This window comes from Acomys minous (assembly GCF_964271855.1).
Source record: "Acomys minous genome assembly, chromosome: 3".
NCBI lineage: Eukaryota > Metazoa > Chordata > Mammalia > Rodentia > Muridae > Acomys > Acomys minous.
The window spans coordinates 22,153,029-22,178,735 of record NC_140485.1 but is presented as its reverse complement, the minus strand read 5'-3'; the positions used below and the strand labels follow the sequence as shown (position 1 = coordinate 22,178,735).

General features: G+C 46.6%; 1 protein-coding gene across 4 annotated transcripts; it reads right to left on the bottom strand.

Annotated features, from left to right (window-relative positions):
- Positions 1-86: 86 nt before the first annotated feature.
- On the bottom strand, positions 87-24,106 carry USP50 (ubiquitin specific peptidase 50). Of its 4 annotated transcripts, XM_084777881.1 has the most exons (8): positions 23,699-23,953; positions 20,574-20,756; positions 20,144-20,339; positions 17,639-17,848; positions 15,220-15,362; positions 10,229-10,358; positions 2,471-2,709; positions 1,444-1,466 (listed from the first exon to the last, which is right to left on the bottom strand). In XM_084777881.1, exons 1-7 carry the CDS (start codon positions 23,749-23,751, stop codon positions 2,518-2,520), a joined length of 1,107 nt encoding a protein of 368 aa, XP_084634007.1. In that variant the 5' UTR covers positions 23,752-23,953; the 3' UTR covers positions 1,444-1,466; positions 2,471-2,517. The 4 variants fall into 4 exon arrangements, with proteins under 4 accessions (XP_084634008.1, XP_084634006.1, XP_084634009.1 ...); XM_084777882.1 differs by lacking the exon at positions 2,471-2,709 and having other exon boundaries at positions 87-1,466; positions 23,699-24,106; XM_084777880.1 differs by having other exon boundaries at positions 1,331-2,709.
- Positions 24,107-25,707: the final 1,601 nt, after the last annotated feature.

Sequence of the window (25,707 nt, the reverse complement as noted above, 5' to 3'; positions counted from 1 at the left end):
CATGGTCTCCTGTGCATCCCTTGGCTGTCTTGGAACTCCTAGATCCACCTGCCTCTTGCTTCTTGAGTGCTTTTACACTCTTTAGTCATCCCGCTCACTTCAGGGTTAATGTATTTATTTACGCTTCCACTCTCCCCACATGGTACTCAGATCTCAAGAGCTGGAAGTCAGCTAAATAATCCCCAGACTTACAGAAGAGTTATGGTAAAGAGTGATGAGTCAGTGTGCTTGTAAAGTGAACTACTGCGTTAAGAAGTGGGCTGTTGGGCTGGAGAGATGGCTCAGTGGTTAAGAGCAGCCACCAGAAGTCCTGAGTTCAATTCCCGTGGCTCAGAACCATCAATAATGAGATCCAATGCCCTCTTCTGGCCTGCAGGTATACATGCAGAACAAGCATTCACATACATAAAATAAATAATAAAAGAAATATTTTTTTTAAAGAAGCATGCTGTTCTTTCTAGAGCATGAAGTAGGAATGTCCTTAGGACATGAACTACACAACTGCACAGCGCCTGTATGAGAATTTCATACAGTGCCATGTTTACATCATTTGCACCCCACCCCCTTTAATTCCTCTCATGTTCCCTATCTCTCAAATTCTTATGGAATCTCTTATGTTGCACACACACAGCTATATATAAACACAAACTTCTGGGCCCATTTAGTGTTGCTCATGTTTTTAGAGTAACCACTGACTCATCTCCCCCACCGTCAGCAGCCACAGCCTGTAGCTCTTCATCTAGGAGTGGGACCTTGTAAGTTCTGTCTGTATCCATGCTGACATGTCAGCTGAGGGTGTCATCGTGCAGGTCTCTTTTAGGCAGCCACATTGTTGCTATTTTATGGGTGCAGCCTCCTTGTCATGTATGGAAGATGGTATCTCATAGCAGATATTGTGCCCCTCTTCAGAGATGTCCCCTGAGCCTGAGGTGTAGTGGTCGTGTTGTGGGTGCATCATTCAAGTGAGCACCACATAGTGAGCTGTCTGTGTTTTGACTAGTAATGGCCTTCTGTGATAGTCTCCGTCTGATGCAAAGAGCTTCTTTGATGAAGGCTTGAGAGCTACACTTAGCAGCAGATAGGTATTTGCAGTGAAGTTGGAAATTACGCTGGCACTCTGGGTTCCCTGGGTCTGTCACCTCACCAGCTGTGGGTAGGGCTAGGTGTACAGTCTGTTTACTACGCATGGATTCCCTCTTGTTGAGCAGTTTAAGTCCAGTTGGTCCAAGGTGTAAGTGCTACCATTGCACCTGTGGGGAGCTCTTCCATGCTGTTGATTGTAGTGTAAAGGTGGCGCAGCTGACGTGACTAGTGATGCTTTCCTCCCTCGGCTATTTGCACAGCACCTGGACACTGTTATGAGAGCTGGTCCTCAAGTGCAGGCTTCCAGTCAGTTCCATCTTGATTCCTTCAAGTCCTGTGTGTCTAAAGTGTGCTGTCCTCAGCAGTGGGGTTTTAAGCAAGTTCTGTAAGGCAACCAAGGGCAGTGCATAATTCATATTGTTTTTGGAGACTCTTCTAAACAAAGAGTCTAAAAGTGTTTGGGGAAGCAGTTTACTGAGGGGAAGGTTAGCACATGTTTAAGTCATAAAGTTAGTAACTTTAAAGGACGGTTTCCCCATTGCTGTGTAAATCTTTCAGGTCTTGTTTGTTTGCTTTGGTTTTTGTTTGTTTGTTCTTTTAAGGTTGGGTTTCTTTGTGTAGCCCTGTCTGTCTTGGAACTCACTCTGTAGACCAGGCTGGTCTCAAACTCACAGAGATCTGCCTGCCTCTGCCTCCCATGTGCTGGGATTAAAGGCGTGCACCACCATTGCCCGGCCACATGTTCTGGTTTTTTAGACTTATTTTTATATTATTGGTGTTTTGGCCTGTGTGTATATATGTGTACCATTGGGTGCTAAGAACTGAAGCCTGGTCCTTTGCTAGCAGCAGGGACTCATAACCACTGGGCCATCTCTTCTAGCCCTATGGGTCACAATACAGAGACGTTCACACTTATTTTTTTCCCTGTGCTAGCAATAAGACTCAGGACCTCATTCATGCATGCTGAAGAAACACTCTTATCACTGAGCTAGACATACACGTGTAAAAAAAAATTACATGTTATGGGCTAGAGAGATGGCTCAGTGGGTAAAAGTGTCATCCACTAAGGTTGAGGACCTGAGTTCAATCCCCAGGACTGGTAGAAAAAAGAGACTGAGCTCCCATATGTTACCCTCTGACTCCCGCATGCACACAGACACAAAATAAGTATAAATTTCTTTGAGAATAAGTTGGTACCTACGAAATACGATAGAAACCCGTTGCAGGAGACATTGACCTTTAAACCCTGCAGTTCCTAGGCCCTGTGATGGCTGTGCATGGCCTCCATGCTGCCCTTAGTGAGCAGGGACCTGTCTCCTGTGCTGCTGTGAGACATACAAACCTTAGCGATGTAAACAAACAGAAGGGATTTAATGACAGAACACACCACCGCCATCTCCTGAGGGCTTGTTCGCAGTGGTCGGGAGTGCTGGCCTAGCTCTTGCGTTTCTGTGTTGGTATAGAAAAGGGCTGGCAGCTATAAAACAGAAGATACGCTGTAGCCGTCTGCACTGACGTATCTGGAATCTCACTGACTCGGGTGTCATCAAAGCTATACCAGGTCTGAGTTACTGAGTTCTTGCAGAAGGCAGTGTAGTGGCCACCATCCAGATCCCCAAAGTGGTTCTAGGAAAGAAAGGGTGTAGGGCACAGTTCCCACATGTGAGTGCTCTGACAAAGCCAAGAACCATCTTAAAGTTTATTATACTGAAGAAATAATTTTGTCAAGTCTTAAATACAGTCTGACTATGAACTGCATGTCTGTTAAACTCATTGCCTTTAATAGAATTGGGAAGAAAGTTGAACCGTATACATAGCTTTTTTTGTTTTGTTTTGTTTTCTTGTTTTTTGAGACAGGGTGGACCAGGCTGGCCTGGAGAACAGAGATCCACCTGCCTCCCAAGTGCTAGGATTAAAGGCATGCTCCACCATGCCCGGCCATCTTTTAAATTTTGTAAAGATAATTGTATGTGTATGGGTTTCCTACCTGCATGTATGTACATGCATGCCCAGTGCCCAGGCATGGACTCCCCTGGAACTGGAGTTACGAATGGTTGTGAGCCTCCGTGTGTGTGTTGGGAACCAAACCCTGGCCTCTCAGTGTCTCAGTGCTGCCACAGTAAAGCTGAATAGCTGGCACAGAAACTATAACCTCCAAGGCCTAAAATACTTTCTAGATAGTTCTTTACAATGCTGACCCCACATACAAAAGACAGAAAATAACAATAACTGATAACCTTAGGAGCCCATCCACCTTGCCAAGCCCTAATAGCAGGGAGTAAGACTTAACTAGCCCTAAACCAGATGTACCTCATACCTGTAACCCTAGACCCTAGGAAGGTTGAGGCAGGAGAACTGCCACAAGTTCACAGCTTGGACCATGTGATAAGAAAAAGACCTGTCTCAAAAAGAAAATGTCCAGCCTTTTTATTTTAATATGTGTGTTTGCCTGTGCACCATGTGTGTTGCCTGTGCATTGTGTATGGATGTTCTGCCTGCATGGATATCTGTGCACCATGTATATGCTGGGGGGTGTGGGTGTGGGGGTGTGTTCGTGTTCAGAACCACAAGATACACAGGTATGGTTGGCATATGACAGTGCTTGGGATGAGGTGCAAGACCTGCCTGGGCTACAAGAGACTTTGCTAATAAATAGGTAGATAGATCAATAAATAGTTAGATAAATAAGTTTTTGGTTAAATGTTTTAAGAGCTGGGTAATAACAAGCATAGAAAACGTGAGCTGGAGCCTCATAAGTTAGTACAACAAAGTGGCTCTGTCACATTGGAAATCAGCTGGCAACTCTCAAGGGTTAAGTATAGTTATCATATGTCTAGAAAGGCTCTCAGGTACATACCGAAGAGAAATCAAACTATATCCCTACACACAAAAACCCGTGTACACTGTTGATAACAGTCATAAATTAGAGCCGTGCCAAATACTTCTCAATTAATGAGGAATGTGTTACATTTACATAGAATGTTATTTGGCAACCAAAAGGAAAGCACATGTTATAACATAGGGAAACCTTTAAAAGCATGCTGGGAAAAAAAAAAACAAAACACTTAAGCCTTTAATCTACTCCAGGACAGAAAGACTGGGCCAGCCTGTTGTACATAGTGAGCTCCAGGTTAACCAGGCCCATAGCAACATCCTATCTCAAAATCCCAAGATAAGGAGGTTTTAGGATTCCATGTGTGTGTTGTGGCTAAAATTTGGAAAATCCAAAGAAATAGGGAGTCTGTTTGCCAGGGGCTGGTGGGGAGAAGAAATGAGTAGTGAAGATTCTTTTAGGAATACTGGAAATGTCCTAAAATGTAATTGGGATGATCATGAACAGTTATGTAAGTTACATCAAACCCCGCTGAACTACACGCACCCAAGTGAACTTTATGAATACTCAACTCTGAAAGGGAAAAGGATGGCTCGCTGAGTGAAGGGGAAAGGGAAAAGGATGGATCGCTGAGTGGAGGTGAAAGGGGAAAGGATCGTTCGCTGAGTGAAGGGGAAAGGGGAAAGGATCGTTCGCTGAGTGAAGGTGTTTGTCGTTTTAGAAAAGTGCCACCCATAGACATTCACATATGCAGATCCTGTCCCCAAGTGAAGTGGGGACTTCTGAGAGGTCCTTAGGTCAAGGGACATGTGTCCTCTGTCTCAAGATGTGAGTCCTTGCCCTGGCATGTGCCCTGCTGAGAGGCATGTTAAGTAAATAAGTAAATAGCTACAATGCAATAAGACCTGGTTTTTCTCAGATAAGAGTTAAACGTAGAAATGGACACATTGCCAGGCAAGCGGCCTACCACTGAGCCTTACAGCCTCAGACCTGTACTGCAATAAGAAAACACAGCAACATGATGGAAAAACAAGACAAAAGACTTGAAGGCTTGTTGTCACACACACAAAACAAACCTCAGTAGGGCACCCAGGAAGCAAGTTCAAGGCCATCCCATTGTGAAAGAGTGAGGACAGACTCAAATTCAAGTGCTGTCCCACCATGCAGGCACGAAAACTGCCCAGCCGAGAGCTACTCGGCACAGCAGGGACACGTGCTTTGGAATGTCACTGGTCTGAGTTCACTGGTGCTGGCATGCACATAGCCTCCGGCCAGTACCCCCACTCCTAGAGAGAGACTCCAAAAGACCACGTACATCTGTTCACCAAAACACACAAGAACAACCACAGCAATACTCATAATAGTCCAAAGCACTAAAGCAGAGCAAGTGAGGTGATGGTGTCTTCACACAGCGGAAGCCCGTCCAGTGGTGAGAAGGAGCTGTGATGTGCAGCAGTGTAGATAACTGTTTCAGACTGTTGAGCAAAAGGACCAGACCCTACAGATCTGGCACATAGTGCAGGATCCATTTGCATGAAGCACAAAAGCAGTTAGCCCTGTTAGAGGTCTGGTTTCCGCACTTGAAGAGGAATGAGCCTGATGACATGCAGCTGACATGCAGGATGAGCACGGTTCTTACTGCCTGGATGTGCGCACTGAACAAGTGGCCAAATCGTACACTCAGATTTTATGTGTTTTCATGTTTTACTTCAAAAAACTTATTTTTTGAAGACAGGGTCTAATGGAGCCCAGGCTAGCCTCAAGCTTATACAGATGAAGATACCCTTTACCTGGTCCTGCCTCTACCTCCTGAGTGCTGGGTGCCTAGATCATGGGTGTGCATCCCAGTGGCAGTTAATGGTGCGAGAGCTTGAAACCACACTTTGTGGATCCTGGGCAAGCACGATCAACAGCTACATCTGTAGCCTCCAATTTTTCATTTGTATAAAAGCAAGACTTTCTACGTGTCATCTTACTGAAACACCAGCCCATACCTCTACACAGAACCAATCAAGTGTAGAACTGCATTGAGGCCAGTTACCGAGAACACCGGAAATCAGCAGGAAAAAATACAAAGTGCAAGAACCAGAGATCTGGGGACAACAGCACAGTAGCCTAAACAAGACATTCCCTCCCGCTACCCCAGTTCCACAGCAGTGAGGAATCTACTGCAGGGTGGTGGTGACGTGGACTGCCCACTCCATAAGCAGTGTGGAGTACGAGTATGGCTGTCACCCCACCTTCAAGGTAGCGAGGAGTCTCCCTTGTGCACTCCATCAGCCTTGTGGATTACGGCAAACCTGGCTAGTGAAAGGTCTGACAGCCCTCACAGGCTTGCAGCTGAACTACCTGACTACCGTGACTGACATCTTCTCAGGGAGCCTGGCTTTGGAAAGCAGTTCCCACCATCTTCCTGCCATTCTTGAGGGTGATGTGGCCTCCTGAATGCAGTGTACTATAGAACCCTCAGCGTGGTCCATCTCCAGCGCCATTCCACTACCCTAGACAGCGGCATCACAAACCAAACAAACAGCCTGGCTGACTGACTCCCACTCACCCTGAGTGGTCAATATGGGTGTTGAGACATGGAGGGGGACAGAGAATGCCCTCAGGAGCTGGGGAACCAGAGGAGCCTTCCCTCAGGGGCCAGGAGCATGGAGACTCGGCAGATTTCACACAGGTAGTGCCGCATCATTTGGGCCACCCCACTCTTACACTGCTGCCTGTGTAGCACCTGCCACTCCTCATCGGGCAGAGAGGCAGTATTACCACCCTTCCATGGGGGCAGCACCAATTTTAGGACCAGAAAATGCCTTTGAATCTTTAGAAATATCAAATCAGGGTAGCGCATGCCCTTAATCCCAGTACTTGGGAGGCAGAGGCAGGTGGGTTTCAGAGTTTGAGATCAGCCTGGTCTGCACAGTGAGTTCTAGGACAGCCAAGGCTACACAGAGACACCTTTTTGTTTTGAAAAACAAACTATGAAGGTTTCTGTGTAGTAGACTCTATAATGATACCAACTGCAAAACAACAAGAACAAGAACAGTTGTGACTTAGTGACCCAACTCAGCCATTAGAAGTGAGAACTCTACATATGGACAGAGATGGAGAGGGACAAATGCTTCTGATAACATGGTCCAGAGCCAAGGGACACTTTGTCCAGACAGCACTTAGGCAGAGCAACAACAAGTCTGGGAAGGAACCTACCTCAGCCTCTGGCAATCCCAACAGACCAGAGTTAGGATCTGCTTTTGTTGTTTGGTTGGTTTGATTTTTGGGACAGGATGTCTCTGCAATAGCCCAGGTTGTCCTGGAACTCACTTTGTAGACCAGGCTGGCCTTAAACTCACAACAATCTGCCACCTCTGCCTCCGACTGCTGGGAGTAAAGGCTGTGCCACCATGCTCAGCCAGGATCTGCTTTTGTTAACAGTGAAATGCATAGTGATAGTGAACTCGGAGCAGCCTGCATTTGTGGATCCTGTGGGTGAGCTGTTCTGATTCTTACATAAATGCCGCCCTGCAGAATTTGCAGGGTAGAGCTGTATGGTCACTCTTTTGGGGGGGCTGCTGGGTTTGGTTTTGGTTCTTTCAAGATAGGGTTTCTGTGTGTAGCCCTGGCTGTCCTGGTCTCACTTGTAGATCTCACAGAGCTCCAGCTGCCTCTGCCTCCTGGGATTAAAGGCGTGCACCACCACGCCTGGCTTATATGGTCATTCTTACCAGCCTGTGCCAAATGAGGAAAGATGAATGAGAATGTGTGTGTGCGCAAAACTATACTACAGAGTCGTAACCCAACAGCATGGTGGCAGCTCAAAAACAGGTGTGTAGACCAGTAGGACAAGAGAGCCAAGGGTGATCCACGCAACTCCAGCCACCTAATTTAAGATCGATATGTTTTTTTAAAGATTTATTTATTATTTATACATTATTCATACCAGAAGAGGGGCCCAGATTGCATTATAGATGGTTATGAACCACCATGTGGTTGCTGGGAATTGAACTCAGGACCTTTGGAAGAACAGTGTTCTTAACCTCTGAGCCATCTCTCCAGCCCCGATCGATATATTTTGACTTTATGTGTGTGGGTGTTTTACCTACACGTTAGTCTGCACCATGTGCATGCCTGGTGCTGATGGGAACCAGAAGAGGAAGTCCGAGCCCTCTAGAACTGGAGTTAGCAATGGCTGTGGGATGCCACATGAGTACTGGGAACCAAACTTGGGCCCCACTAGAGGAGTAGCAAGCACTACGCACTGAGCAGCTCTCCAGCCACCTACTTTCTGACAAAGATACCAAAAATGTAGACTGGAGAAGAGATGGCATCTTCAACAAATGCTTCAGGGAAAATGGCAGCTACACATAGAAGGAAAAGTAGGTCCTTTTCTTTCACCATGCACAAAAGTAACCTCAGGTGGATCAAAGACCTTAACATAAAGTACAGAAGATTAAAACTGCTATAGAAAAGGTAGGGGTGCTGGGCAGTGGTGGCGGACGCCTTTAATCCCAGCACTGTGGGTTCGAGGCCAGCCTGATCTACAAAGAGAGACCAGGACAGCCAAGGCTCCATAGACCCTGTCTCGAAAAACTAAAAAAAAAAACAAAATTTAAAAAAGAAAAAGAAAAGGTAAGAGTATGTACAAGACCAGAGCAGTGGTGAGGGCTTCATGACAGGACTCAGCAGCCTGGCGAGTAAGGCAGGTGGGACCACATGAAACTAAAAATAGTTCACCTCAGTGTTCATCACAGATGACAGATAATGAAGGTATGGTATGTACTCACGATGGAATCCTATCACTAAAGAAAAGAAGATCTCTGCAAGGAAGTTGATGGAACTTGAAAACACCATGTCAGGTGAAGTGACCCAGGCCGGGAAAGGCAAACACCACACGATAACATAATGTGCATCAATTCAAAAGCTTACATCTGTGTTGTTTGTCCTAGTTTGTTTCTTTGTTGCTTTGATAAAATACTGAACAAATGGTTTGTTTGAAATGAGTTTGTTTGGCTCACATGTCCCAGGTTCAGCCTTTCATTGAGGAAAGCCAAGGCAGGAACTCCAGTAGGACAGAAACCTATCTCCCTCCCTCCCTCCCTCTCCCCCATCTCTCCCTTTTCTCTCCATCTCTTCCCCCTCCCTCTTCCTCCCTCCCATCTCTCCTCCTCCAAAATAATAGGGTTTTTTTTTAGATACTTGGAGTGATTTTTGCATAAGTGTGCATCACTTCATAACACAGTTACATTCTAACTACAAGCTCTGTTTTTTTTCTGCTAAGATTTTCCTAAATCAGAAACTTGGGAAGCAGCACCTTTGAAACTCACATTAATTAGCATCTCTATGTGACAGGAGGGAGGAAGCAGCCACTGTAAAGCCCCAGAGAGGGAGGAGCACTCTGTAGAGAGGAGGGGTAAGTGGCCTAAAGGGAATAGACAGGGCCTACAGGGAAATAAGAAGTGGACACTGTAAAGGTACGAGGGTGGCTCTGAGCGAGACATGTGGCAGACTAAAGACAATCCCCTCCCCTCCTTTTTAAAAAAATATTTTTGAGACAAGACACTATATAGTCCAGGCTGTCCTGGAACATACTATGTAGACCATGCTGGCCTTGAACTCAAGAGATCTGACCGCCTCTGCCTCCCAAATGCTAGTAGTGTTCTACCTCACCTGACTTTTTTATTATTATTATATTACTGCGTTAAGATGAATGAGCAGCCTCAACTGCAGCATGTCAGAGGATCCTGGGCATGGTTGCCCTATGGAAGGACCCCCACCCTCAGGCACAACAGCTCCTGCTGTGATCCCAGAGCCCAGAGAGTGGCTGGCTGCTCAGGGGCTCCCTGCAGGAGGTTCTGGAGAGTGCATCTGAGCGGTAACCCCATCCTTTGCTAGGACTCAGCACAAGTCACAGCTGACTTAAAGTCAAGAGGAGCCCGTGGGATGCTCTATGGCAGGCTTCAGTGAGGCACAGGGTGCTGGGACTGTGGGCTACAAAGTGGGATGATGACACAAGCTATTCCCATGGGCTTGGCCTCCAGCAGTGCGTGCCCGCGGCCAGGCTCTATGCTCTGAGCAGCCACCAGAGTGGGATGTTCTATTCCCTTTAGACTTAAAATATATTAAACTCACCACCAGCCGGGTGTGGTGGCGCACGCCTTTAATCCCAGCACTCGGGAGGCAGAGGCAGGCGGATCGCTGTGAGTTCGAGGCCAGCCTGGTCTACAAAGTGAGTCCAGGACAGCCAAGGCTACACAGAGAAACCCTGTCTTGAAAAACCAAAAATAAATAAATAAATAAACAAACAAACAAACTCACCACCACTGCACACAGGTTGTACCTAGGATGTTTCCGGAAGAGTGGATAGATGTAAGGAGTAAGATCCAAGTTGGTGAGTGGATAACGGATGTCTGTCCTCAGCTTCCTCCAGCTACCCCGGATGTCAAATCTGGAGAAACAACAAATGCATGAAACTCCAAATAAGTTTGTTTTGCTTGGTTTTTTGTTGTTTCAAGACAGGGTTTCTCTGTGTAGCCTCGCTGTTCTGGACTCACTTTGTAGACCAGGCTGGCCTTGAACTCGGGGATCCGCCTGCCTTTGCCTCCCGAGTGCTGGGATTACAGGTGTGCGCCACCACACCCAGCCAAGAGTAATTTTTGAGATGATCATTTGGCATATAAATGACTTCCTTATTGAAATATATTTAGAAATGCCAGAGCTGCCAGGAGTGGGAGACAGAGGCAGATGATTTACTGTGAATTTGATCTCAGCTGCTGCAGAGAGCAAGGCAAGCTTCTGTCTGGGTGAGGCTGCACATCAGATGCTGCTGAGGCCTCAGTCAGATCGCCCACTCGGATCCCGATGTACAATGCTCAGCTACCTCCCTGGCACCATGTCTGTCTCCACACCTTCACGCTTCCCGCCATGGTGATAATGGGCAAAACCTCTGAAATTATAAGCCAGTCCCAATTAAATGTTTCCCTTGTAAGAGTCGCCTTGGTAATGGTGTCTCTTCACAGCAATATAAGCCCAGCTAGGATGCCCTGGACCAGGTCTTGCAGGCGGAGGCAGGGATCATCCCCAGAAACATAAAGAGTTTCATAGACTAGCCGGGCATGGTGGCAACACACCTTTAATCCCAGCACTCGGGAGGCAGAGGCAGGTGGATCGCTGTGAGTTCGAGGCCACCCTGGTCTACAAAGAGAGTCCAGGACAGCCAAGGCTACACAGAGAAACCCTGTCTTGAAAAAAGTTTCATGGACTAGATGCTACACAACACAGCAACTTCATCCATAACTGCCCAGACTGAAAGCAAGGCCAATGTCCACCAGCTGGCTAATGGAGAAATAATTACACACCCACAAAAAGAATGAAAACCCAGCAAACGAAAAGGGCTTACCACATACATACACAGGCCACCTCAAAAGCACTGTATCAATGAAGGGAGCCAAAATCAAAGGGCTACAATCAGCATGCTGTAGGTATTTGGGGGGGGGGGGGAAGGGGAGGGAGTGCTTGTCGTGCAAGCATGAGCTGAGTTCAGATGCCCGGCACCTGTGTCAGTGCCAGATAGGCATGCGGCCCACTTGCAGTCTTAGCGCTTGGGAGGCAGAGACCCCAGCACAAGCTGGCTAACCGGACTACCTGAATTGCTTGGTGAGCTTTGGGTTCAAGCTAGATACCCTGGGAAGACACAAAACAACAACCTTCGGGGACGGACGGACGGACACACACACACCACCTCCACACATAGGTATCCATAGATATTTCTTGAGTTCCCTGGGGCTTATAGAAAAGAGGAAGGATGATGGTAAAGAGCCGTCAAGAGACTTTTCTGAACCCTGGCCCTGTGCAACGCTTGGCCCCATGCCTGCCTGCACACTGCCGTGCTTCCTGCCGTGCAACGCTTGGCCCCATGCCTGCCTGCACACTGCCACGCTTCCTGCCGTGCAACGCTTGGCCCCATGCCTGCCTGCACACTGCCACGCTTCCTGCCGTGCAACGCTTGGCTCCATGCCTGCCTGCACACTGCCGCGCTTCCTGCCGTGCAATGCTTGGCTCCATGTCTGCCTGCACACTGCCGTGCTTCCTGCCATGCTGACAATGAACTAAACTCTGAAACAGGAAGCCAGCCCCAATTAAGTGTTTTTCTTTGTAAGGGTTGCCATGGAGAGATGGCTCAGTGGTTAAGAGCACTATCTGCTTTTCCAGAAGTCCCGAGTTCAATTCCCAGCAACCACATGGTGGCTCACAGCCATCTATAATGTGATCTAATGCCCTCTTCTGGTGGACAGGCACGCATGCCCTGTATACATAATAAATAAATAAATCTTTTTTAAAAAGTTGCCATAATCATGACATCTTTTCACAGTAGTAAAAACTCTAAGGCACAAACCCTTAAATAAATAAATCTTCATGTTAATAAACTCAAAGCTAATACTAACTAAGGGGGTCATAGAACCTGGCTTGAAGGGACTGTACACCAAAGTGCACATGTGGAGGTTAGAAGGCAACTTGCAGAAGTTGGTTCTCTCTACCATGTGGATCCCAAAACTCAAACTTAGATAATTGGGGGTGGGGGTGGGGGTGGGACCACTGAGCTATCTATCTGGCCTCCAACTTTTATTTCTAAGATAAATATTCTGGGCTGGAGAGATGGCCCAGAGGTTAAGGTCACTGACTGCCCCTCCAGAGGTCCTGAGTTTAATTCCCAGCAACCACATGGTGGCTCACAATCGTCTATAATGTGATATGATGCCCTCTTCCAGCCTGCAGGTGTAACATGCAGGCAGAGCACTATATACATAATTAATAAGTCTAAAAATAAATATATTCTAATAACACATTAATATAGCGTAAGTGCATGAGTTAAATGGTATCTCACTTATATTAATTAGTGATTGATGGCAGAGGGCCTAGCCCATTGTGGGCAGGGCCACTTCTGGGCTGGCGGCCCTGAATTCTATAAGAAAGCAGGCTGATGAAGCTATGAGGAGCTAGCCAGTAAGCAGCACCCCTCCGTGGCCTCAGCATCAGCTCCTGCCTCCAGGATCCTGCCCTATTTGAGTTCATTATCAAAACCCAACAAGATGGCAAGTTAGAAGTTTGGTAAGACAGAAAACTAGTGCTCAGTCTGTGAGCGTGTAAACGTGTGCAGCCAGGATGGAAAAACCAGGCTGTCCTCATAGGATCCCATGCCTGGGGGAGCAGAAAGTAGGAGCCGGGCACTTTCAAGCCACTGTTAGCTGTAGCTTCATAATTGTTTAAAGGTAGAAACAATCCCAAAAGTCCCTCATTAGATGAAAGGAAAATGCACGCACGCACAGTACAAAAGTGCTGGCTACGCTACGCACCTAGCCACCTTAGGTAGGCTGGGTGCCGCGGCTGCAGCCTGTAGTCTTAGAACACACAAGATGGAGTCAGTCTGAGTTACACGAGCTCCTCCTTCAAATAAAAACAAAACTTATGCTGAGTAAAGAGCCAACCAGACCCAAAGGACGCATGGTGTGCGTCACTGCCTTGGTTGGAGTAACCATCGCTGGGATGAAATACCATGACCAAAGCAACCTGGGGAGGAAAGGGCTGATGTGCTTACAGCTTCACAGCACTGTCCATCCCTGGGGAAGTCAGGGCAGGAACCTCATCTTATAGAGGCGTTTTCTCTGTTCCCTCCTCTCAGATGATGCTAGCTTGTGTCAAGTTGATATGAAAAACTAACAGGCACATCGCCTATTAGACATAACCCTTCCTTTCTTGTTCCAAATATCGCATATTAATATTACAATATAAAACATGACAGACTTCTCACCATGACCCCTTCAGTCCCTGGGCTTCAGTTGCTACCGAGGCTGCACCTTCACCAATGGCCTTTCCTGGCCTCTCAGCTGCTCTCCATGAGCCCTTCAGGCCTTCAAAACCAGTACCAGCTGGGAGATTCTTACACAGAACCTAGTTCATCTGCCTGGACGAGGGCCTATGGACCACTGCTGCCTGTGCTAACTCTGAGGAAACACTTCTCAGATTTCACCCCAGCGACACTGGTCTCTTTTTAACCACTGTTAACTTCCTGCTTCCAGCCAGCCAGCATCAGCTGTCCCGGTAAGCACTGGTTTCTCTCCAGAACCGCTGCCTCTCGTTAATCGCAGCTGATTCTTCAGTCCCACCTGACCAGAACCACAGGGTCTTAATTCAAAATAGCAAATACGCAACAACCCCAGTAGTCTATAACAACTCTCAAATTTCCCTCTGGGACTCCGCAAGCCAGGCCTCCTTTGTCTCCGTCACTCTCAACAGCCTTAGCTTCCAAGATCCTACAAAACAGCCCACTGAGCTCTCAAGACTCTCGCTGGCTTTTCTAGCCCAAAGTTCCAAATTCCTTTCAGTCCTCCACAGCAAAACCCTACCATCCTAGTACTGAATCCTGTCGTAGCGCTTCCATTGCTGTGATGCAACAGCGACAGCAGGGGAGGAAAGCGTTTACTGGGCTTACCCTTTTCCATCACAGTCTATCACTGAAGGAAGTCAGGCAGGAACCTACTCAAGCAGGGCAGGAACCTGGAGGCAGGAACTGAGGCAGAGCTCATGGAGGAGTGCTGCTTACTGGTTGTTGCTCCTGGCTTGCTCAGCCTGCTTTCTTATAGAAAGCCTGGATCACCAGCCCAGAAGTGGCAGCACCTACAATGGATCCTCCCCCCCCCCCCCATTAATCTCTAATTAAGAAAATGTCCTACAGGCTTGCCCACAGAGCAATCTCATGGAGGCACTTTCTCAATTGAGGTTCCCTCTTCTTCAGTGACTCTAGCTTGTGTCAGGTAGACATAAACCTAGCTGGCACAGCCACTCTTGTGCAAGAATTGGTAAATCTAGAGACAGAAAATACATTAGGGAAGGAGGAACCAGGGAGAATTAGAATGAAAGCCATGCTTGGTGGGCACGGGGGGGGGGGGGGGGGGGCGGCGTTGGAATGTTCTGGAAACTGTGGTGATTGGTGTTTAACTTTGGAAAGGTAATTAATTCAAATAGTTACACACTCAAAATAATCAAAAGGATAGATTTTTATGTTGCAAATATCTTATTAGAAATTTTAAAATAAATTATATATTAAAATCAAAATCCAACCCAGTGGGCACTTTATTTTTCACTTAGTTGACCCTGAGGACTAAACCCAGGAGACTTTGCAGCTAAGCACACACTTTGCCACTGACTTTAGAACAGGCTACATAGTAAATGGATAAACTATTAGCAAGTGAGTCACATCTCAATAAAACTGGTGAAAACCATTGTCCCACAAGATGTCAAAATCCTCATACCTTTTTAAGTGAAAAACAATTATTTTTGGTGCCTTGGAAATAGTGGCCCTCACAGCTGTTTCTTGCTTGATTTTACAAAAGGAACAATGGATTTGGTTGTTCCAGGTCAATGTGTCTTGTTGGAAAAAACACTGGAGACAGTCCTGTTGGGGGAGAAAGAGCATTTGGTGACCTGGGAACTCTACTGACATTAGAAGAAAACAGAAATCGGTGGTGTTTGCAGTAACCTCAGCTTATTGGCGGCAGAGGCAGGAGCCCAGCCTGTACAATACGAGGAGACCTGTCTCGCAAACACACACACAAACAAAATCATAAAACATTGAAAGACTTGTGTAAATTTGCTTTTGGAAGGTTTTCTAAGGAGCAAACCCAGCAGCTACATGCTACCAGCACCCATGACCCAGGGTCCTGTAAAATCTACTTAGCAACCTAGTGTGGTTTTGAGCTGGGGCTGGTAGCCCACACTTTTAATCCAGAGGCAAGAGGAGTTCTTTATGTCCATGGCTAGTTTGATCTGCATATCAAGTTCCAGACGAGCCGGGGCTCTACAATGAGACCCTGTCTAATGAATAATAAGTAAAAATCTACCTAGCAACAAGTGATGCTTTTTCACTGAACTGCTGAGGTGGGTTAGATTCTTTCCCTACTCATAATCTATGAATTATCACTTTATATTTTCTGGTTTATTTCAGAATAACACACACTTTGACATTTCTACTAACAAATCAGACAGCTCTTTTAATTTTTTACATTTTTATTAAATTTAATTAATTAATTAGCTAATTAATTAATTTTTTTGGTTTTTCGAGACAGGGTTTCTCTGTGAAGCCTTGGCTGTCCTGCACTCCCTCTGTAGACCAAGCTGGCCTCGAACTCACAGCGATCTTGCCTGCCTCTGCCTCCCAAGTACTGGGATTACAAGCATGTGTCACCACGCCAGGCCCAGACAGCTCTTTTATAATTATATATCTCCTAAGTGAACGGGGGGAGGGGGAGGGAGGTGTTCTGAAAACTGATCATATTGGAAGCTGGAGAGATGGCTCAGCTGTTAAGAGCACTGGCTCACTGGCTGCTCTTCTGGAGGTCCTGAGTTCAATTCCCAGCAACCATATGGTGGCTCACAACCATCTATCAATAAAAGAATCTGATGCCCTCTTCTGGCTTGCAGGTGTACATGCAGATAGAGCACTCCTACATTTAAAGAAGAAAAAAAAGAGTACATAAATAAAAGACGAAACAACAGCAAAACACCTGACCATATCTCATAGTTTTTGGGTTCATAGTAGATGAGTTGGAGCCCACACCCAAGGAGATGACGTCTACAGCTCTCCCTACAGGCCGGTCCCCATCCACCTGCTTCTGAAAATTCTCCGGCTTGGAGGAGGAGGGTAGAAATTTCCATTAGTCCGGCCAGTACTTCACCCAAGAATCTAATTCTTTCAGTAATCTTTTGATCTAAAGGAAAACAAAATAGGGTTCTGTTTCCTACCCATACTAAATACTGCCATTAGCAGATGTGTTTTCACAATTTCAAAAGAACAAGAGAGATTTGTGTAATTCTGCAAGGAAACTGTTTCCTGATTCCTGAATGTTTCTAGCCAACCACTTCTTTCCTGCACTGCCCCCACCCCGTCACCCCACCTCCCCACTTACAGATTTGTTCTGAGCACTGTGGTAAAGAAAATCCGAAAGGCCAACCTGACCACCAGATTCCTCTCTCTCTTCCCAAAACAGTCCACAGCTTCCAACCAGAGTATAAAGAGTCCTAGGGGCTGGGGAGATGGCCAAAATGGTCCTCTCTCCTTGCAGAGGGCCCAGGCTTAGCACCCGTGTGGTGGATCACAGCTGTTAACTACAGTTCCAGGGAATCTGGTGCCCTCTTCTGGCCTTCTTGGGCACCAAGCATGCACATGGTGCACACATAAGCATGGAGGCAAACATGCATACACTATGCAATAAAAATAAAACTTTTTTTTTAAAAGAGTCTGTTATAACTAGTTCTATCTGTAAACTAGAGAGTGTGGAGGTGGGGGAAGTCATAAGGTCTTTATGAGAAACCACAAACTGCCCATCTCAAGAGACTGAATAAACTTCACCCATATTTATTATTTTAAATGAAGCTTTGCCTTGAGTACATTTAGAAATACAACTGAATTTGCAGTAACTGTGACCATAGGTTTGGTTTTGTTTTGTTTAAGTGCTGTTATTCACGGACTACCTTTATTTATAGCTTCAAGATGTAAAACAGCCCTTTCTTGTTAAAACTACAAGAAAAGACAGTCACAACTACAATCCCAGTATGTAAGAGACCCAGGCACGAGTGCCTGAGCCCAGGGTCCCAGGCTAGCCCGGATGACAGGGCTGGAAAACCCTGTCTCAAAAAAAAAAAAAATGTACTCAGGAGCTAGGGACTCCCTACCTGAAGGGAGCATTCGTATTCGAAGGGGATGGGGAGAGAGAGGATGGTGAAAGCTTCATTCTTGTTGGTGCAGTTCTCACACTTTAAGCACGTGATGCTGTAATTGAGCTGTCCTTCAAACAGCCGCGTGATGATGGACGTCTCGCTGGCCGTCACCTTCCCGCGGCAGCTTTGAGCTGTTCTTTTCTCAGACGCTCTTCTTCGGCAGTGCTGTGTAAAGGGAGATTGCTCTTATAAAGACCAGAAGGGCTGTTTTTTCAACTAAAATTATACCTTTTGACCAGGAAACACTCAGCTTGGGTTCAGACAGAAGACGAAGACCCGGGCAGCCGGGCAGCATACGTCATCATTCAGCGCGTTCCCTTTCTGGATGAAGCTGAAGAATGGTTAGTGATTGTCCTGGCAGGAGAAAAGTGACTTCAAGGAGAGACATCTGTGCCTCCCTTTGTCTATCACATACCGAAAACGATGGTCCTTGAGGAATTGGAATTGCGGCTGTTATGGCTGAATAGCCTGGTGTGGGGTGAGGAAGAGCCTGTCTTCCCAGGAAGAGATGGAACAGACTGTCTTTCGAGAGCGATAGGCACCAAAGCAATGATGGGTCAGACTCACTTTGAACAGGGCTCTTAGTTATATAGATTTCTATGTGGGGTCAGGGGGCTGTGGGACTGGGGGAGGGGGAGGGGAGGGGGGGTCCACAGCAGGAGTGGGGTCGAGATGGGCCCAAACTCTGGAAATCACGTCCTTAGATCATCTAGCCCCACACAGCCCTGCACCCTCACCCTGTGGTGCTCCATCCAGGTGCTCATGGCGCCTGGCAGGCAGGGTGGACTTCCTCTCCTTATAAGGTTATGTCCAGCAATATCTGAAACTCCTTCCTGCACATATGAGGCATCCTCTGCGCCCTAGCCACAGCCAACGACGTACACTCCCCCCGCCCCGAGAGACCCCTACCCACTCCCCAGAGGTCTATTTAGCATTTGTTGTCCCAAGTAAACGAGCTGTCTCACTGAAGCCTGTCTCCCAGAAGTCTGTTTTTCTCATGCTCATGGCTGCCTCAGCTCTCCATCTCCTAGAGCCCTTTCTGCCTTGCGCCCCCATCCCAGGATCAGTCACACCTTTACTAGTGGGGAAGTGGGGCCAGGAACCTCTTCAAACCTACACCCATGTCAGTACCCCACAGTTGAGTTGGGGGGTCTCTGAGCCTGTTTATTGGCTCTTCTTTCCACTGTAGGCACCCCAGATAGATCTCCTGTGTCTTTCCAGCGTTACTGACTCTAATCTTCCTATTGAAGAAGGTAGGGACTGAGCCGAGCTTGTTAAGGCTTTTAGGGCTCAGGCTTTGACCCCTAGAAAGTGTTGGTAACAATTTGGCAAGCTAGGCAGGCACTTGCAAGCAAGGTGGCCCCCGAGTGGAGAAGAAAGATTCAGCAGGCCCCACACGGCCTCTAGAACTGCTCTTCTGAGGGGGCGTCTGAGCTTTTGATGCAGCTGGCATGTTTTGAACTCAGGTAAAGTTCTCCTGGCCAGTCTGAGGTGGCCTTTGCCTTCTTGCTGGCTTGGAGGCTTTTTTGAGTGGCTTGATTTCTGTTGAACCATTTGGGCTGTTACCCCCTGAATGTCTGAGCAAATCTGAAATGTGGTTGGGCTACTGAGCATTTGTCATATGTCGTGGGGGGAAGGGAGGCTGGAGTGTATTTCAGATCTCTTCTGTAGTATCTGCACTTGGAGGGAGGCAAAGGCAGGGAGATTATAAGTCATAGCACTGCCTGGGCTCCACAGTAAGACTGTTTCAGAAAAAAATAAAATAAAAATAAATACTAAATTATTTTAGCAGCTGGATAGATGGTTCAGTGGTTAAGAGCTCTGGCTATGTTGGGAAGGTGGTGGCACACCCCTTTAATCCCAGCACTCAAGGAGGCAAAGGCAGGAGGATCCCTGAGTTCGAAGCCAGCCTGGTCCACAGAGTGAGTTTCAGGACAGTCAAGGCTACACAGAGAAACCCTGTCTAGAAAAACAAACAAAAACAAAAAAGAAACCAACAGCAAAAGAAAAACAGAACATAACAAAACAAACAAAACAAACAAACAAACAAACAAACAAAAAAACCCAAAACCAACCAACCAAACACTGGCTGCTCTTCTAGAGGACCTGAATTCAGTTCCCAACACCATCATGAATGGTGGCTGTCAGCTGTAACTCCAGTTCCAGGGACCTGACACCCTCTTCTGGCCTCCATGGGAACCTGACAAGCAAGTGGTACACAGACATACTTACATATAAAGTAATTTTTAAAAAATGTTCTTATGTTAAAAAAAAAGCAAAACAACAACAACAACAATAAATATCCTAACCTCGACATTTTCCCCAGCAGCCAGCCAGAGCCCTGTCCTCAGTGCAGACCATACACATGCAAGCATGCATGCTCTCTCGCTCTCTCTCTCACCCTCACTCCCTCCCGCCCTCCCGAGCAGGCGTTTCTGACAGGGGTGCACATCTAGTTACCTTTTTCAAAGCTTCATGAAGCTCATTAAAGACATAAATGAGAAACTCCTGCGCATCTTGCTGTGTCTTTTTCAGAAAAACTGGGTAAAGGCTGCCAAGAGCCGATAGAAGTATCTCTGGTGAGACACAGTCTGAGTCCCCAAGCCACATGTCTGTCATGAGGTAGGCAAAGGCAGTGGTGACCTCACTGCAGTCCCTGAGAAGAGGAGACAGGCAAAAGGCAGACGTTGCCTGTTTGGTTTAGTGGAAAGAAAAGTCCCAGGCCTGGGAACTCAGGGTTAGTCCATGCATCAGAGCCCTGCCCGTCCCGCTCTCCAGAGACCTACAGTGCCTGCCTGGGCTTCCATCCCTCCACAGCGATTCCCTCCCTCCCTCACCTCACCTCTGGGACCTGGGGTGGGGGCAGAGCTCAGGGAGGAACACCTCTTACTTCTGAAGAGCTGTGATGTACTTTCCGGAGAGGAAGTACTCCACCAGCGGAGAGATGCTGCAGAGGCACTGCAAGATGGCGTTCATGTAGCAGGTGTTGCCGAGGTTCCGCAGCCCCGTCACGCCCTGGAAGTGTGGCTGAGTCTCAGACTCTGGAAGGGAGTCATAATCTGCACACCCTGCCCTGTGCAGACGACATGAAAGGAGAGAGTAAGTGACACTGACACTCAGGCCCTCTCAACCTCTGAAACAAAAGACTTCTTTTGTGGCTGGGAGGCAAGGTGTGGTAATCTTGCCAGTCTCTAACCGGACAGTTCTCTTGCTTGCATCTCAATGATGCAGTTACGAATCACCAGCCTAGCAAGAAGGGGCTTTTGCCTTTTTTTTTTTTTTTTTTTTTGAGACAGGGTTTCCTCATGAAGCCTTGGCTAACTCAGTCCCTGGCCTCTGTTCACCAGGCTGGCCTTGAACTCACAGAGATTCCCCCTGCCTCTGCCTCCTGAGTGCTGGGATTAAAGGTATGCACTGCTATGACTGACTAGGAAAGATTATTATCATTTTTTAAAATATTTATCTTTATTTGTGAGTGCTCTCTCTGCATGTACACCTGCAGGCCAGAAGACAGCGTCAGATCTCAGTATAGATGGTGTGAGCCACCATGTGGTTGCTGGGAGTTGAACTCAGGACCTCCGGAAGAGCAGAAGGTGCTCTTGACCGCTGAGCCATCTCCCTATGATTTCTCATGGGTTTTCTCTCAAAGTCACTCCTCTACCAAGGACAGAAGGACTTAAGCTTAGAGCCTAAAATTGCATTATTTGGCCCAGAACTCTAAACAAGAGTCTGATATAAATATAAGTTTCTTCCTTAAATCGATACACAGGGATAGAGCAGACCAGCCTTCCAGGTCCTAGGGTTGCTGAGCTGAAAAATGCAAACTTCTCTGCAAAACAAAAACAAACAAACAAACAAACAACAAAACCAAAGCCTTTGCTGTTTTCTGGGTAATTCAGTTCTGAGTAGGAGCGTTATTTAGAAGTAACAGTAGCATCTGTTGATACCTTGTATTTAGTCTGACCATGTTAAGCATATAATATACATTTCCCCCATTAAATACTTGTAACCGTGGTTCCAGGGAGAAACAGTCCTTCTACAATCCTGTTTACAGGTGGAACAACAGGCTTGTATGAATTAGTCATTTGCCCATGGTAGCATACCAAGGGGATGTGTACAGTGATGCAGAAGAAATGAAAATGTTTACCTACCTTACCTGGATTTATAGCATATACTGAGAATGTATATAAGTATATAGCTACCATATTGAGAACATGATACATGCACATAGTAGGTACATATGCATTCATTTGTTAAGAGCACAGATGCGTATTATACACATGTGTGGGCATATATGCACACACACCTACAGAGAGGAAAAGGCATTGACTCAAATCATTGCTATGCTATGCTAGTTACATATGTTTATGATCTGGGTTCTTTTTCTTTTCTTTTTTTTTTCTTCCCCCTTTTGGTTTTTCAAGACAGGGTTTCTCTGTGTAGCCTTAGTTGTCCTGGCCTCACTTTGTAGACCAGGATGGCCTTGAACTCACAGAGATTTGCCTGCCTCTGTTTCCCAACAGCTAGGATTAAAGATGTGAGCCACCACCGCCAGGCCATGACCTGGGTTCTTAGGCCCGGTCATTTGTAAAATAGAAACAGTGAGTATGTGGTAGTGTGCTTAGCGTGTGTGAGGCTCTGGGGTCAGACTCCAGCACCCAATCCCCAAACAAAACAAGGAGCACTACTGCCTTCTGTGTAGGGTTGCTGCGAGGGTCATGCATGTATCATGCTAGGTACTTAGTTTAGATTACATAGTAAATGATATATATATTTTTTTAAAGATTTATTCATGTATTATTTATACAGTATTCTGTCCCATGTGTGCCTGCACTCCGTAAGAGGGCACCAGATCCCATTATAGATGGTTGTGAGCCACCGTGTGGTTGCTGGGAATTGAACTCAGGACCTTGGGAAAAACAGACAGTGCCCTTAACCTCTGAGCCATCTCTCCAGCCTGTAAATGATATCTTTTAAATGAATCTTAAAAGAATGAAATCTTTTAAAAGACCTGTGGCCTTTGATCCCAGCACTCAGGAGGATCTCTGAGTTTGAGGCCAGCCTGGTCTGCAAAGAGAAACCCTGTCTCCAAAAAAAAAAAAAAGAAGAAAGAAAGAAAGAAAGAAAGAAAGAAAAAGAGAGAGAATACACAATGGGGCCTGAAGACATGGCTCAGCAGTTAATACCCTGGCTCATTTCCCAGCACAACTGTCTAATTCCAGTTGCAGGGGATCCAATGCCCTCTTCTGGCCTCCAAGGGCACTGCTTTGGGAAAGTACATGCCAGCAAGACGTTCATATACATAATATAAAAATCTTAAAATGAAAGAAAACAATGACTTATTTAGGATCGCCTTAATGGTAAAAGATGGGATTGGAGCGTCTGCTTGACACGCAAGAGATGAGAGATGCTGCAGGAGGCCTCCTTCCCCTGCAGAGTTGCCCTTAATTATCTGACCTGTATCCGTAGGGCCACTCAGCACCTTTGTCCTTTATGATCTTTCTTTCCATGTCCTGAATCTAAAATTTGGGTGCAGCTAGGCATGGTGGCGCACGCCTTTAATCCCAGCACTCAGGAGGCAGAGGCAGGTGGATCACTGTGAGTTCGAGGCCAGCCTGGTCTACAGAGTGAGTCCAGGACAGCCAAGGCTACACAGAGAAACCCTGTCTCAAAAAACCAAAAATAAAATAAAATAAAATAAAATTTGGGTGCCATGAAACAGCATCCTCACTCAGTAGCTCTGCTCACACCCATGTGAAAAGTGCTCACTCGTACATGGTCATTTTCACACTTATTCACTGAGGTCACAGAGGCTCCAGATTGACTGCTCGGGAAGTACATGTATGTTACCTCTTTGGGGGATCCTTCATGGGCCAAATCCAGCAGAGCCCTTCCAAATGGAATATGTGCCCCAACTTCTCTGGGTAAGGCTCTTCCCTTCATTCCATTTTTTGTTTACTCCCCCTCCCCCAATTCCTAAGGCTATCTGTAAAGGCACAGTACATAGAGGCTCACAGGATGTAGTAGACACCGAAGTCATCTGAGGGGAACAGCCGATGAGAAGTCATTTTAATGGGAGCACGTTGGACTTTCACTTCTACTCGGGAGCGAAATTTGATCCTTTTGACTTCATTTCTCCAAGGCGGTTCCCCTGGCTTTTCGGTTTTTGTTTTTAAACAATTTGAGTGCTCTTTCCCCTTTTAATTGCTGCAGACTGATTTCACCTGACTCAGGTTTGTCCCAACTTGGACAATTTCCTTGCATCACAATAGTTTCCCTTCATACCAAGGTTCTAGTGTGTTGTCAAGGGATACCATTACTTGTTTGTTTGAAATGCTTTTGAAAGATCAACTCTCAGGCTGGAGAGATGGCTCAGAGGTTAAGAGCACCGGCTGCTCTCCCAGAGGCCCTGAGTTCAATACCCAGCAACCACATGGTGGCTCACGACCATCTATAATGAGATCTGGTGCCCTCTTCCGGCCTGCAGGTGTACATGCATGCAGAACACTGTATACAAAATAACAAATACATAAAATCTTTAAAAATAAAAGAAAATGGAGGAAAAGTAGCTCTCTGAGGATGATCTGTTCACATCTCTGCTGCTCCTCTAAGCACCAGCAGAGAGCAGGCATAGAACACTCTTACATCAATTTATCTTAGAAAGGGAATTGAGAGGCCAAAGTAAGGGCACCATCAAAATCCTACTTGGTGAACCAGTGTGCTTTACTGGGGTCACTTACAGCTTATGGATGAGGGGATCAGGAGCAAATATGACTCAAGACAGCTGTAAGATCAAAGGCCCACCCCAGTATGAGTGACAGCTCATGAAAGCTGGACAAGTTCGCGAGTGTCCTTGCTTGGTCTTAGTTACAAGCCACACATACACATGACATCACCCACACCCACACCCCACACAATACCAAACCACACCCACAAAGGCTTAGAAATATGCATCTATTATAGCCATAATGATATCCCGTGCCCTGTGTGTGTGTGTGTAGAATCAGAGTTCACACCAATAATCTCAACTCTAAACCTTTCCCAATTTTTTTTTGTTTTGTTTTTTGTTTTTTTTCCAGACAGGGTTTCTCTGTGTAGCCTTGGCTACGTGGACTCACTTTATAGACCAGGCTGGCCTCAAACTCACAGCAATCCAGCTGCCTCTACCTCCTGAGTGCTGGGATTAAAGGCGTGTGCCACCACCGCCCGGCCTCCTTTCCTGATTTTTATCGTTTATTTATTTATTTATTTATTTGGTTTTTCAAGACAGGGTTTCTCTGTGTGGCCTTGGCTGTCCGGGACTTGCACTGTAGACAAGGCTGGCCTCGAACTCAGTGATCCCCCTGCCTCTACTTCCCGAGTGCTGGGATTAAAGGCGTGGGCCACCACGCCCAGCTCCTTTCCAGATTTTTATTTTTTCCCTTCCCGTATAATCTCTAACTAGGAGGCACCTAGTGTCTGTCAGAGCCAGGATATCTCCTTGTCCCACCCACGCTGCTGCATGAGATCACCTGCCCACCCACTGCCCAGCTTCGGAAGCACACCAGGGCACGGCCACGCACAGCATGCCCTTACCCATCCGGCTCACGCTACACTGCAAGAAAATAAAGAGGGCTGGCTCTTCCTAAATTTTCCTTCTCTCTTTTGTGGTTTGTTTTAACCTGCTCCTTTTAAGATTTATTTCTTAGCTGGGTGTGGTGGCACACACCTTTAATCCCAGCGTTTGGGGAAGGAGAGGCAGGTAGATCTCTGTGCATTCCGACTCCAGCCTGACAGCTAAGGCTACATAGAGAAACCCTATTTCAGGGCACGGGGTGGGAGAGACATTTGTTCCTTCGAGTTATCTGAAAGTATGCAGTACTTTCAAAACCTACTTCTGTGTATTTTAAATATTTTGACAACATGAAAGTGTAGTCTATAGCCTTTTAACATAGTTATGACTAAAGTTGAGTAGTGAGTGTAGGGATTTTTCCGCTGCCACTGAGGTACTGAGCCTAACACCACCATCAACCTCCTGTGGAAGT